The 14,394-nt window shown below is 39.4% G+C and overlaps 1 protein-coding gene across 5 annotated transcripts in view; it reads right to left on the bottom strand.

The window, feature by feature from the left end:
* Positions 1 to 12,232, bottom strand: part of si:ch211-266k8.4 (TBC1 domain family member 10B) — an 81,952-nt gene extending 69,720 nt beyond the window's left edge. For 3 of the 5 annotated variants that reach the window (XM_018704175.2, XM_018704177.2, XM_018704174.2), the window contains exons 1-9: positions 12,002 to 12,232; positions 10,787 to 10,874; positions 10,567 to 10,674; positions 9,337 to 9,529; positions 8,772 to 8,897; positions 7,425 to 7,548; positions 6,781 to 6,850; positions 3,189 to 3,303; positions 2,693 to 2,810 (exon numbers count right to left, since the gene is read on the bottom strand). In XM_018704175.2, coding sequence (XP_018559691.1) covers positions 2,693 to 2,810; positions 3,189 to 3,303; positions 6,781 to 6,850; positions 7,425 to 7,548; positions 8,772 to 8,897; positions 9,337 to 9,529; positions 10,567 to 10,674; positions 10,787 to 10,874; positions 12,002 to 12,144 — 1,085 coding nt within the window. In that variant the 5' untranslated portion in view covers positions 12,145 to 12,232. The remainder of the gene's footprint in view (positions 1 to 2,692; positions 2,811 to 3,188; positions 3,304 to 6,780; positions 6,851 to 7,424; positions 7,549 to 8,771; positions 8,898 to 9,336; positions 9,530 to 10,566; positions 10,675 to 10,786; positions 10,875 to 12,001) is intronic. The other 2 variants (XM_018704176.2, XM_018704178.2) reach the window with 2 other exon arrangements.
* Between the last annotated feature and the right edge of the window lie 2,162 nt (positions 12,233 to 14,394).

Here is a 14,394-nt window from a genome sequence, read left to right as displayed (position 1 = left end):
TGGAAATACCATGGATCCCAAAACAAAGGACTCCAGGTAAAATTAACTAACATTATTGTCAGTTACTTAACGTAGCAAGTGGTAGTGTTATAGTAATGTTGACATTTATCTAAATGCTTGTTACATCACCATACTGTTTTGGTCACCAATGAAGTAAGCTAACGTTAGCCAAGTAACGTTAGCTATGTAGCTAAACAGCAAAAAGCTGACCAGAGCAGAGCTGCGATTCACTACGTTAACCGTAACATTACTTTGGCCACAGCCACAGCCCATACAGAATCAATCTAATTTGACAGAAAATCCATCTTCTCATTTGATGTAGCCTATTGTATTTATTTTCCTTTACTTTTGCAGGGGGATCTCATGAATTATAATTACCTAAAGATTGTTTGATTTTCACTAAAGAGCATGTTCACTAAAAAAAGATGTGACTGTAATGCAGTAAAAAAAATGTGTTTTGTAGCAAAATGTAAAGTGTTTTCAGTGTGTTTTGGAGACATTTCAAGAGTTTAAAGCATATTTTCATGATTATCGCAATAGTATCGCTAGTCGCAATTATTTTGGCCAGGATAATTATGACATAAAATATTCATATCGTCCCATGTCTACATGGCAACTGTTTGTTAAATGCACTAAACAGGTTTAAGTTGATGGCGTGTCTGCCATTATGGGTTTGATGCAGTGTAACATGTAATCTTGCATAGTTAACAAGAGTTAGAGCCTTACTTTATTACACAAACAGAAGAAAGATATTCATTTCCACACACAGGTTTAAAGACTTTTTAAAAAAAGAGTACCGATATCAAATCAGCACTTATATCCAATACCTTGAGTTTGGGTAAACAGACAGAGGGGGTGGATGAGGAGGGGGTATTGGCACTGAATTAAATAGGGACAAGAGTGGAAGAGAAGCAGTTAGAAGAAGGTGATGAAAAACTCCTCACCTGATCTGTACTGGGAAAAAAGTTTAGATGAGAAGCAAGGGAAAGAGACAAAGACAGAAACTGTATGAATCCTTCTATAGAGTGAAGCTGCTCTTTGGTGATGTAGGGCATTTTGGGAATCATTGTTGCAACCTGTGACTAAGGTGACAGCTGATTGACAGCATAGTGTAAACAGACGGTCACATAAGATGGATGAGCCTCTCAACTAATCATTAATCAGAATGGCCTATATAGCTGCATGACAACTTCCATTTATCCCATTCACACATAGTAAAAGAGCAGAGATCCTTAAAGAAAATTAAGAGAGGTTGAAGATCTTGCCTCGATCCTCCTCCTTCATTTCTCTCCCCAATTACTGTACCATCTTTCTCTAGCTGCTTCTCTCTCTGACCCTCCATTCATCTTCCTTTCTTTTTTTTACCTCACTTGCTCCCCTTTCTCTTTCTTCCACCAGTACCTTCCCAGTGTAAGGGGATCCTACCCTGGGAGACAGTCAGACCATTTAGTGTTGACTTCTTACCAAGCTTTCATAATGATGCCAAGCAGGCAACAAGGACTTCTCAATGTGACGTGGTGGCAGGGTGCCCACTGAATGCCAGAGCTAGAACAAAATGGGACTGTCAGTGCTGCCCTTGATGTGTGAATATGCAAACAGTAGAGGTGGTTCACACATGGATCAAAATGTGTGTGTGTGTGTTTCTTTTCCTGTAGCATAGAGTACATAGCATAATACACATTAATCTATAGAGTACATAGATTAATGTACAAACTCATCTGTGCTATTAATTGGTTAAGCAAGCGGGCTTTGGAATATTGAAAATGAAGCATTAAAAAATCTAGTTGTCAGTTAAACAGTTGTTTAGCTATTATCCACAATAATACTAAAGACTTGTCCTTCATAATCCACTTTGCAAATTGGTTCGTACCTAGCACGCCTTCTCCTAGCTCACGATAAAGTGCTTTATCACTGCCTGTGACACAGCTATGTTTATGGAAACTACTCCATTTATCCAGAATGTGCTCTACAGATGTCTGTCCAAGGTAAACAAACTTGGGTCCAAAAAGTGGGACCTTTCTTACAATGAGACACACACATCAGTAGCTGAAGGGAGCTTATCTATTAAAACAAATATGATAAACTAGATTTTAATAATTACTGTGCACCAGCCCGTCACACACAGACACACACTGGCTGTATACACAAACCCAGTGACCCTGCTGAGTTGCTATAGCTACAGCTCCATGTCAACAAAACATGTCCGCCAGTATGTGACGTTTATATTGAACATAGTGAAAGAGACACAGAGGGGTCTGCCTGAAAGCAGCATGGGCAGGCATTGAGGAAACTAATTTAGCATAAAGGATGTTTAATCCAAACATGTACAAAAACACCCATAGCAAAACAATGACACTCTACTTTTCTTGGAATGCTCTGTGTCAAAACATGTCCAGTCCTGATGAGCTGATTGATATTCATGAGCTGCCTGGGGTTTTATTTAGAGTTCTCAACCCTGAGAACTGCACCACACACTTTTCAGTAGTATCCATCACTAGGGTGGACAATATTCATGGATATAAGTCTCAGGCAACATAGGCTATTTTGTGAACTACAGCTGAACACATTTGTGAGGATGAATATGATGAATGTCATAAGACACTGTTTTATGAGCACAGAAGCAACATTATGTCTACACACCAAATAGAGTACATTAATACTGCCATCCCATACCACACTTCACTTTACTTACACATCAACAGGTACTCTCAACAGCAGGGGTAACACTGTTCCCACATCATTCAGGTCCATCAGTCGAGGCTCCAGGAGCTCTATAATGGTCAGAGCAGTACGAAACACAGCTGACAGGCCTGAGGAGAGACAGCAGGATTTCCAAACCTGACTGCTGTAACATACATCAATACTTTGTTAATATAAAGCAGGTCTAAAAGAAAGGATAAAAACAATTGACTCAACTGACTGTAATGTAGCAACTCATTAAACCAGTCTGTTTAGCCCATAACACTTTTGCCTGACACTGGACCTAACTGAATTATGATTACATTCATTTTAAAAAGTCACATAAGTATTGTCTTGGACATAAAAGATTATTTATTACAACTACTTTAATGGTTTTGCCCCCTCCCCTCTGAGTGAATGCGAGCAAATGATAAATCTACCCTAACATCAGTGTGTTCCACCTGCTTGCTTGGACAGTCATGCATGTGTTTTGGTTTGTCTGTAAATACCATGCAGAATAATGAGATCCCAGACTGCGAGCACAGAGTCCCAGCAAGGCAGAGAAGTGAAGAGAGTGAGGAACCATGGCATCATAAAGTGGACCGTTAAGACTCCCACTGATTCCTGCAGGGAGGTCGGGAAAACAGGGATTGTTGGTTTTGACAGTGTATTCAAGACTTGCTTCTCTACCAATTTCTGTCAAATAAACTCCTTTACTGATCTCCTAAATGAAATGTCCATCAATGTATGCATTATAGTAAGTGTTGTAATTCCATAGAGTTTTATGCTTCTGCTAAATGGTGCAACACACTAATTAACAACCATCATCTTCCCAAGATCTGATTGTGTTTGTAACATTTTTCAATAACTGATGGTGTGATTATCACTGTTTGTATCAGTTGTACAAAATGAATATCATGTGTCCCCTCATGTTTAATCCTGGCATTCAAAATGCCCTCAGTCTATGTGTACTCAGATCTGGATTGTAGAGCACAAGTAAAATTACAGCTTTCTTGTCTTGACTTTGCTGAACAGCTCTATTACAAAGGAAATTCTGATCTCTGATCTTTAATAGGCTTTTTCTGTATGAGGGGGAAACTATTGTGCCAACAATAAGGCTCTGTGGTGTGTGTATGAGTGTGCAGATTTGGCTCTAAAAGGGCTGCTTCTCTCCCAGACCTGCTGAGTATGGCAGTCCCTTCAAAGACACTCAGGCAGCATAAATGGTGGTAGTGAATGCATTGGTGAGCACATACTTTAGCATGCTAACACGCTGACAATGACAATGCTAATCTGAACTGTTTAGCAGGAATAAAGTTTACCATAGTAACATTTGTTTAGCATGTTAGCATCCTAGCATTTGGTAATTATCACAAGACACAAAGTAAAGCTGAAGCTGATGGGAGGATCATTTGAAGACATAATATTTAGCTGCTAGCATCCTTGCCAATGTTGTCCAGCTTTCATTGCACTTAACATTACAAACTGTCATTCTGTCTCTTCTGCTCGTCCACTGTGTATGTGTGTGTGTTTGCGCAGAGGGACTAAGACACACGCACACACAAATGTAAAACAGGAGGAGTGGAGACAAACATGATGCGTAAATGACAACAAAACACAGTAGAGACTCATACTGAACTGAAATGAAATGAGTGCAAATAAATTAGGTAAATAACATTAATGAAACATTGTGGGGGAAACAATGTCTTCTGCTGGACGCACATTTCAATCTCTAATAGCACATAAAGTAACAAAAAGAGTACATCAGAAAATTACTTTGGAGGTCTTATAATAATGCTGTGAAACAATTAGTCTGGACACCTTAGGTCAAAATAAATAAAACACCAATAAGGCTTTTTTCCTAATTAGGCATACAAACTATTCACCTCTTTTTGCACAGAGAAGCTGGCTATCTTTGGGCAAAAAAGGAGCCTACGAGAGTGAATGACAGAAGAGGCCCAATTGATGACAGATACATTACAGCGACTACTCCACATGGACATGGACTGTTCATCATCTTGCTTCAAACACAAATGCACATGCATACATTTTAGGGATGGGCATGAATAACCAAATAGTTGATTAATCGACATGGTAAACATAGTTGACATCTGTTTTTAATTTATTTGACAAATTTTTAATCAGGTGGAGGTGGGAGGAAAGATGCGGAACTAACACAGTTCATGTTTCTATTTCTGCCAAGGACTGCATCTCTGCACTCACTCTGTATGGTGCAAGCAAAAGACTGGAACAGACATTGACAATAAAAAGAACCAAATTACAGCATTATGCTGGGGGAAGGGCTTGTGTAATGGTCTTCGCAGGAGTTACTGTTTTAGTAGTTTCACATTCAGAATCAGTTTGATAACCGAGCTGCTGCTAAAGTTAGCTCATGGTGTTTCTTGATGCTCAGCTTTGTTTTTAGGTTAGGATTCCTTCAGCATTCATCGTTCAGGAGGTTTTTACTGGAAGCTGAATTATCCACCAAGGTCTCATTGAATAAAGGAGTTTCATGTTTAAAAAAAATCAATGTTCCTCTGCAACGTGGACATGGTACATTGAAAGCAGCTGTTTGCTCAGCTAGTTTTTCTGATTACTGAAGATTCTGACGTGAATCTTCATTAAGAAAGTAGTCTGGCATCCGGCCAACAGCCTGTGCTTACAGAAAACACTGAGGATTTATAGTACCGAAAAGCTCACGTGACAGCAAGCGACAGGAACAGATAACAAATAGCTTTGGTGACTTAAATGATTTCAGACGATATGCAGCTACAGCTCTGAAAAAGAACTCTATGGAAGCCAAGAAAGTAACAATAACAACTGATGCATGGACAGCTCTCGAGTCAGATTTTTTTGTCACTGTCACCATTACATCGACAGTGACTGGAAGATGGCCTCTGTGCTTTACAATCACTGCACAGATGAGACACACTGCTGAGAACTAGTCTGAAGTGTGTTGTTAAGTGAGTGGAGCTTGGGAGGTAAAGTTAGTGCATCTGTACACTACAGTGCAAAAAACATGACTTGACATGACAACATATTATTATTTTGGTTTGGGTGGAGAGCATGTGTTAACGATGACGTCATGACTAATCAACTAATCAACTTAAATTGGCTTGATTAACTGACTTCAAAAAGTAATCAAAACGCCCATCCCAAATACATTTTCAAGATCTTTCTTGACATCAAGGTTTTTGTTTGTTTTTCTAGAGCATTCCCCTCTGAGACAAGTCACACAATTCCAAAAACAACCACCCAATTTTCCTCCAGCTTTTCAAAGACCACTCATAATGAGTACCATGTTGAATGTCATAACTGCATGTTTCGCAGTCAGTGCGTCATTTTGCCAAGAATTAGACAGTATCATGAGGCTTTCATTCTACATTCAAACACGAGTGAACATCTGAACTGAAATTTTGATGCGCTGAGCTACTCTCTCTCTCTCTCTCCACAGTATGGATTCATATCCCATAAACATGTTATTAACTCAATATCTCCCCTTTCCTGTAGTATTGTGCTCTCTCCGTCTCTCTCTCCTCTTCTGTCTCTGTCTGCAGGTATTTCTGCCTGTGGAGCTGTAGAGTCTGATCTGTGATGACAAGTCTCCTGCTGCTCCTACAACTCCACTCAACACCTGCTGCTAGAATTAGAAATGACTTATACTGCTATTAGTTGTATTGCTATGTTAGCAGCTAATACTTTAATTATCATTACTATCATTACTTCTGCTGTATTACTGGCATCACCTTACATTTTATTGGAACCTGTGTTATGCTATGTTCTTCTCTCGCTAGCCTCTTCCCCCTCTCCCCCTCTCTCTTTCCTTCTCAACCCAACCGGTCGAGGCAGATGGCTGCCCACCCTGAGTCCAGTTCTGCTCGAGGTTTCTGCCTCTTAAAGGAAGTTTTTCCTTGCCACTGTCTCCTAGTGCTGCTCATGGTGGATCTGCTGGGTCTCTCTCTGTAAATACCTGTTTTAAAGAGTACGGTCTAGACCTGCTCTATATGAAAAGTGCCGTGAGATGACTGTTGTTGTGATATGGCGCTATATAAATAAAATTGAATTGAATTGAATTGAAAATGAAAATCAAGAGGTACTCACCATGTGCTGAGAGAGCTTTGGCTTCCTGTGTTTCAGAAACTGGTCAAACACCTTCACCTGATGTTGAACCCTAATTAGACCACAGGCAATACCATTGTTTAGCTTAGTGCAGCTGTTCCACAAATAACTCAAGAAGAATTTCGGGACTGCATAGAATATATGATTCAGGGATGAATCTTAGTGATTAGAGAAAGTTAGTATTTTTGGAATTTTGAAAATGAATATGCCATGATACTATATCTCATAACCATACAGAAAGGCTACATGTAGCAGCAAAGTCTTGATTTTGCTGCTACATGTTGCACTATTGTTTTCTGGAAAAATAAGAAAACGTATTTCATCTGTGATTTTGAGTTGACTTGGCATCAGCCTCCTGTTTTGTGCCACAAAGTAATGTTTCTTGGCACCATGAAAACCAGTCCATGAGAGGCTCACAGTTTCTCTGTATGCATATCAGTTCTGTCAGTGTAAGGTCATCAGATTTGGTAATGGATTCGTAATGAATTTCATGACTCAGCACCTGAAAACTGAATAACAAAGTGCAGCTTCCTCCCTGGATTTTTTTTTATTGTTTTCATTTACAAGTAAATTGTGTATCATCATTTTATGGATATTATTGGTATATATTTTTAGCCCATTCTTACTTGGTGAGGCTGAGGTCAAAGAGTTTAGCCAGATATTTGGGTTTATCCAACAAGGCTGTCAGAGCCCAAAATGCCTCCTCCTCTCCTAACTGCATTAGCAATACTGCAGCTATGTAGGACATCCCTGTGAAACACACACACACACACACACACACACACACACACACACACAAGTATTTCCTACAGAATGAGGTTTGGATGTACATTAAAACTGTTTAAGCTACAGGATCTAACATGCCTTATCAAATACCTGAGACAAAGAAGTTTTAGTTTAGTTCAGAATAAGCAGAGGCACAGTACACTACTGAGCAGGATGACAGCATGTTACCTCAGTATGCTTCGAATAGCGAACTGTGGATATCTGCCCTAATCTTAACTGCTGTATCTTGCCTGTGAAAGCGGTCTACAGGGCAGGACATATAATGCAGAATAATGCTGTAGGCTGTAAAACATTACATTTGATAGGACTTTACATTTACTGGAATGCCTTGCTGTCAAAATTAAAGACACACTATTTTACAGAACCAAAAAAGCAAAAAAATAGCAAGATACAAAAATTGCCAGTCTATTTGGAGCACACTAAGTTTAAGAGGATTTTCATTCACATTCACAAACTTGAGCAATGTATCACTATATTTTATAGCAAACAGGGTTCTCACACAATGAGAATATCTCAGAATACATTTCTGATCTGAACCAAATGTCTTAAGAGGAAAATGGAGATATAAAAGCTGCTGTTTGAGAATAAAGAATAATTTCAATTATTTAGCATTATTGATTCTTTCATCCAATAATCTACTATCAAATACAAATTCCAACTAAAAAAAGATAATCCAAGTATTTTTTTTTACAATTTTGTAAAAATGCAGACAGTAATGTTCCATGTAACTAAGCATAAAGCAGGAAATTTCCTGTATGATGAAGTAACTCTTAATAATAATGGTCCTCTGCTTCCACCAAGTGGTCATATCCTGTACTGTGACAAACAACTCCCTAACTGACTCCCAGGCCCTCTGTCATGAAGCCATACTGATGTTTAAACTGCATTTTAATTCATCAATAACAATTCTAGTATTCTGGGGTTAGCATGAATATTAGTAACAAACTGCATACTCCTTTCCATGCATGCTTCACTACAGTGACAGTGAACTTTAAATAGAGATAAGTTTCTTCATAATTTGGATTTGACTGACATGTTTGCTTAATGAGCATTATAAGTTTGTCTCTTTCCCTGTCAAAAGTTTGCCCAGCATGCACTTATGTTGTTTGTTCTTTGATCTTATGACAACAAAGTAGCACTTTATGCAGTTTTAAGAGCACAGTTAGGGTAACCTTTGAGTCACTTACCTTGGCTGTATCCAACCTGTGGGTTGTATTTGGCATAGGCAATGAGGACCCTAAAGAGCCTTGCCTGACCCTCAATGGCCTCTGAGCTCTTCCCCATCAGAGAGCGGTGGGTTGGGAAGGAACGCTCTATAAAACAGGTCAAAGTAATATGAAGTACACTTCCATTTGTCCCCCAACAATAGACCTAAAGTGTACACCAATATTTTCTGTCTTTTTCATTTGCATTACATGCATGACATAACATACTGCCGTAACCCTAGACACTTAACATAACAATTTTGTAATTTACATGTGTTGTGGTGAAATTTAAAAAATAATTATTTTTGCTACAATAGTTAATGAAACGTGGTGTAAGTGACACATGTAACAGTAAATGTCAACATTTAAAGATGTTTAGAGCAATTTGAGGACTATGAAAGATGTTTTCACATGAAATTACTTGCAGACACCCTGTAAACCACCCCATCCCCATTTTAAATACAAAAACCTTGTCGTCAACAGAGTGGAAAAACAGTGTAACGTACATTCACTAAGCTCATAATTATATTGCCCCATTTGAACTCACGCAGGTCCAAGGCGATCTGTCGAAACAATGTGATGTCATCTACAGAGTAGCATGGTTCAGGGCAGCTGGAGGGCTGCTGATGGTTCAAGCCCAGATCGTTCTGTGTGTCGTTGAGTGTTGCTATTGTTGACAGAATGCCATACTCACTGACACCCAAGTCCACCAGGGGCCTTCGCACTTCTAACAGGCAGGTCTGTAGGGGAAAGCACAACATCCCCTTGTTAGAAATCAGGACACCAGTGTAGCTATAACTCAATAAAAGAAGGACAGTCACTCATGATCAGGTTTGGTCAGAGACTGGATAAATGTACAACTAATCAGAATTTCTTAAACCACAATAAAATCATGGTTTTGAGTAGTGGTGGGGAAATTAAGCTTTTCAAAGCACTGAGCTACTATTAAGCATAGGTTTAAAAGCATTTGCTACAGTCAAAAAGGCAACATCTGCTGGGCAAACTCTGGTGTAGATTTTGTATGAAAGGAATAAATCCAAGACACATATATGTAAATGTTCTCACTTTTGGCTTTATTGACATTTTGTTCAAATAAGCTACATTATTGGTGACTGATGTTGAGTACAATGATTCAACTGTTAAGGGGGTGGGGTTTGTCCCAGACGAGCAAAGATCAATAGTTAATACAAATCTAACTTAATGTTAGGTAATTAAAGCTACCTCTCTCTCTTCTTTCTCTTTCTCCCTCTTGCATTAACTGGGTACTACCACTGCCTCCACTTCTTGTGACTGTGGCTTCAAATTAAAAGCCCTCTGCAGTCATGTAATTGCAACTTCATAGGATTGCTGGGGTGACAATAATTTTCCCATGGTGGGCTGCCACTAAAAAATGTATACAGTAGAAACAGTGCAGACATAAAATTGGTGTGTTGGACATAGTTCAGTTATGAAATCCTACCACACTGCAGACTCCTGACACTGTCAGTCCTTTTAACTCACCAAAACACATTCTGATACAGCTCTCAGCAGACAGAACTTACCTGACAGCAGAGCTGAGAGTATAAGAGTGGACAACAGAACCAAGTAACTCTGCCCTGCCTTGCTCTGTCTGGACTTGCTCTGCCCTTGAATCAGGAACTTCCCGACAGATGCATTGAATAGTCGAGTTTTAGGGGGCAGCCCTACCTTACTTGTTGGTTGTTGGTTTGTTTTTTTGGCAAGTTGATTCCCATAATACAAGTGTTTTCTTCCCAGTGAAGAACTCATTGTATTTTACCTGGTAATTAAAGTCACTGCTTTCTCTCAGACAGTCAATGGTGAGAAGACACTTCCACACCCTACCTCTCAGGCTTGGAGGAATACCCATTCTGATAAATCGCTCAATCTGAAAACACAACAAGAGTGTGAACAGACTGTATGTTTAAACAGTTACAGCATGGTAAAAACATTACAGCAGATGATTAACATTTTAACTCTCTGGTTTATTCAAGTCTCACCTGGCTCTTGCAGATAAAGCTGGCTCCATTCCAGTAGCTGAGCAGCTCACATAGCTGTTTCACCCTCAGTGAGCTCTGCTGGGGGTAGCTGACAGAGACAACACAACATGGTGAGCTTGAACTTATTCATCGTTTTTTGGAAACAAGCAGATATTGGCACTTTCTGTAAAAACAAACACTGGCCATTGACTGTTCAACACCTGACTCCAAGAAAGATGATCAGTGACTACAGTCAGTCTGAGATAAATCTATGCTGATTTGATCCAATAGTAATTCTACCAAGTATTCATGAAGTATTTTTGCTATTGTTTTAATTTCTATGTGACCAGTGAAATGATTTCGGTATGGTGTGGGAGGGACTTTTCTTTCTTTTTAATGTTTTTTTGTTAAAAAAAAAAACAAAAAAAAAACAGCAATCTGTTCTAAGAACAGCGAGCAGCCTGCAGACAGAGGGGAAAGATGAACTGAAGAGAAAATGAATGAAAGTCACTAGGAGCAAAATGGAATACATGTGCATGAATGAGAAGGAGGTAAGTGGAATGGTAAGGATGCACGCCATGAAGGTCAGATGGTGAATATACTGGGAGAATGCTGAGATCTGCCAGGCAAGAGGAAAAGAAGAAGACCAAGGAGGTGGTTTATGGATGTTATAAGAGAGGACGTGTAGGTCACTGGCATGACAGAGGAGGATGCAGAGGATAGTGAGAGATGGAAATGGATGATCTGCTGTAGTGACACCTAAGAGGAATAAGTTTGACTGATTCGTTTTTGTTTTTTTTTTTTGTTTTTTGATTAAGTGATAATTAGAATAAATGTTGATTGCAGCCATTGTTGATTCTATTGAAAACCTACAATTAGACCCACCAGAACTATTCATCCAAATAAATAAAATTAACTTTTGTTGCTTCTTCGTTGGCCACATTTTAAATAACCAACATGTTACTTTAACGTAAGTAGCATGACAGTCCTTAACGCACTTCGAACACCGCATGATGTTCAGTTTTTCAAAGTGCTATGACTTAACAAAATGAAGAGAAAGTGTCCCCGTGTATAACGCAAACAGAATGAAAAAAGGGAATATTAAAGTAACTCCTCAAAAACATAAAATGCTCTGCGTTGACGGTAAGGTTCAAGATAATGTTAATAATAATGTGCAGCTCGATTAACTAGTTTAACGCTAACTAGTTCAGCTACAGTAACGTCACTGTCCCGCACCTGTAATCATGACATCGATGATGAAGTTTTTGGTCCTTTCTTTTGATAATGGCAAAGCCGAATTCATCAAAACATACATTCTCACTGCGCCTTCTATTTGTTGAGCTTCTCCTGCTTGCGTTGCTACTGCTTCTCTTCCTCATACTTGTAAAAGACTGCTGTTTGAAACTCGTCCGTTTCAAAAAATTACACCAGTCAACAACGCCGAGTTAATGGATCACTATTGTCAAACTCAACGGTCGTACTCGAACCGCCCCTTTCTTACGTCACTATCAACTGAAAGTGGGCGGGAAGAATCAGACACATTTAAACAGACGAATGATGTCAGATGTAGTTGTAGCACCCTGAAGTCTGGTGGCATCACAGGTGTCATAGATCTGTGCGAATAAAAAGTGAAAGGGACACGTTACAGCGTGGCAACAGTTCCGACATGGTAACATCAGTGACGACAATATAACAAAATATAACAAAAAATACACACACACACACACACACACACAACTCTGGTCACAAGAATATCAGGTATGATATGGCAAATTCTCAATCTACATTAGCATTTTTCTTTATATCCACCTCTCTGATTTTACCACTGAAATTTAAAATGATGCATCACTCTTGCTGAGTCATACAAATACTTGAGAATTGTCTGTGCTGTCATGCTGCCTCACCATCTCTGTTGCTTTATCACTGATGACACATTTTGTACTCGTTGCTTCTCTCTATACAGTCTGTGAGCAGGAATAATGATCTCATGATATTCATCAACACTGTTGAAATCTAATGTTAAAGCATCTAAACTTTCTCACATCTTTCTGTCATTTAAATCTTACAACTACAAAACAACTACTTAACTTTAGATATACTGTTTGCATGCACTGATCCAGAACTAGTTTCAGGTATGTACATATATTTGCATTGTATTATTTTAAATGTTAAGTACTGCAGTGTCCACTTACTATTGAATATGCTTAAAACGAACCTTGCTTTATTTTAATTGGCAATTGGAGGCTGCCATTTGTGGTGAGCTGTTGAACTGTGTTGAGCAGGATGGTGCTGCAGTGGTTAGCACTCACATTAAGAAGATTCGAGCCCAGAGCTTTTTTGTGTATGGAGTTTGCATGCTGTGGGTTCTCTCTGGTTACTCCAGCTTCCTCCCACAGTCCAAAGACATGCAGCTTAGGTTAACTGGTGACTCTAAATTGCCTGTAGGTTTGTCCATATATGTTGGTCCTGAGATGGACTGGCAATCCATACAGGGTGTACCCCACCTCTTGCCCAATGACAGCTGAGATAGGCTCCAGTACCCCCGCAACCCTTAACAGATAAGCAGTATAGATAATGGATGGATGGATGGATGTTGAACTGTACTGTAAATAGTATGTACCTCTACTGAGAGGTGTTCCTAATATTTTGTCAACCTTTATTCAAGTTAATGCTCAGACTAAATGACACAGAAAACAAAAACTTGTTAGTGGCATGCTAGCACTTGCTTGATTTATGGATCATAATGGATCATGAATTTTGCAGATTTAGATACAAATAATGACAGGAAAGTATCTATTTCATTTCAGTTAATTGTATTCCCCATGTAGCAAGCCATAGGCTGGTACAGAACAGAACATCTGTACAGGATGAGAGGACAATGCAAATTCTACCTGGAACTGAAATAATTTGTCCAGTCACTGCTTGAGGGCTGCAATTTATGATTGTTTGCAACTGTGGCAAGAAAAAACTGTCCCTGAGAGAAAGAATCTGTTGGAGGAACCTGGCTCACTGGGGGGGGGGGGGGTGTTCCATTTTCCTGTCTCCAGGCTATCTCCCCCCCATGCCGTCTGCCTGAGATCTCTTCAACCATGTCACTGCATCATATCAGTGGGTTCTATAACATGAATGAATGAGTTTGTTGTTGAGTTGTTTCTTACCACAGTCAATTTTCAAGCATCTGGGCCAGGTTTTAAAATTCTCCTCTCTGGTGGATTCTGCTCTGCACCCGCATATTGAACAGATAATACACTTAAATTTCAGCTGCAGAGGTTGTGATGAGGCATACTGTGAATGCTTTCAACAGTTAAGTTCTTTGTTGTGACCTTAATGATATTTAAATGTTTTGCTGTTTAAACACAAGGTGATCCTCCACTGCACAGCTGTAGGTCCTTCCCAAGCTGCCCAGACACCTCATCTGTTCCAGCATGGACATGAGGAACTCACTCACACAGTTGTAAAGAGAGGTTTAAACTAGGAGGATCAGGAAGTGGTGGAACAACAAACCATTAAACCTACTTACTCACTTTCAGCTGGAAATCTTGGAACTCTGGAGACCAGAGAGAGACCATCTCCTTGAATGCAGCAAGAAGGTGGATTTTATTAAGAGCATCACTGCAGCAGTGTGGCTC

This window comes from Lates calcarifer, linkage group LG10 (assembly GCF_001640805.2).
Source record: "Lates calcarifer isolate ASB-BC8 linkage group LG10, TLL_Latcal_v3, whole genome shotgun sequence".
Classification (NCBI taxonomy): Eukaryota; Metazoa; Chordata; class Actinopteri; family Centropomidae; genus Lates; species Lates calcarifer.
This window is presented reverse-complemented; position numbering and strand designations above follow the sequence as displayed.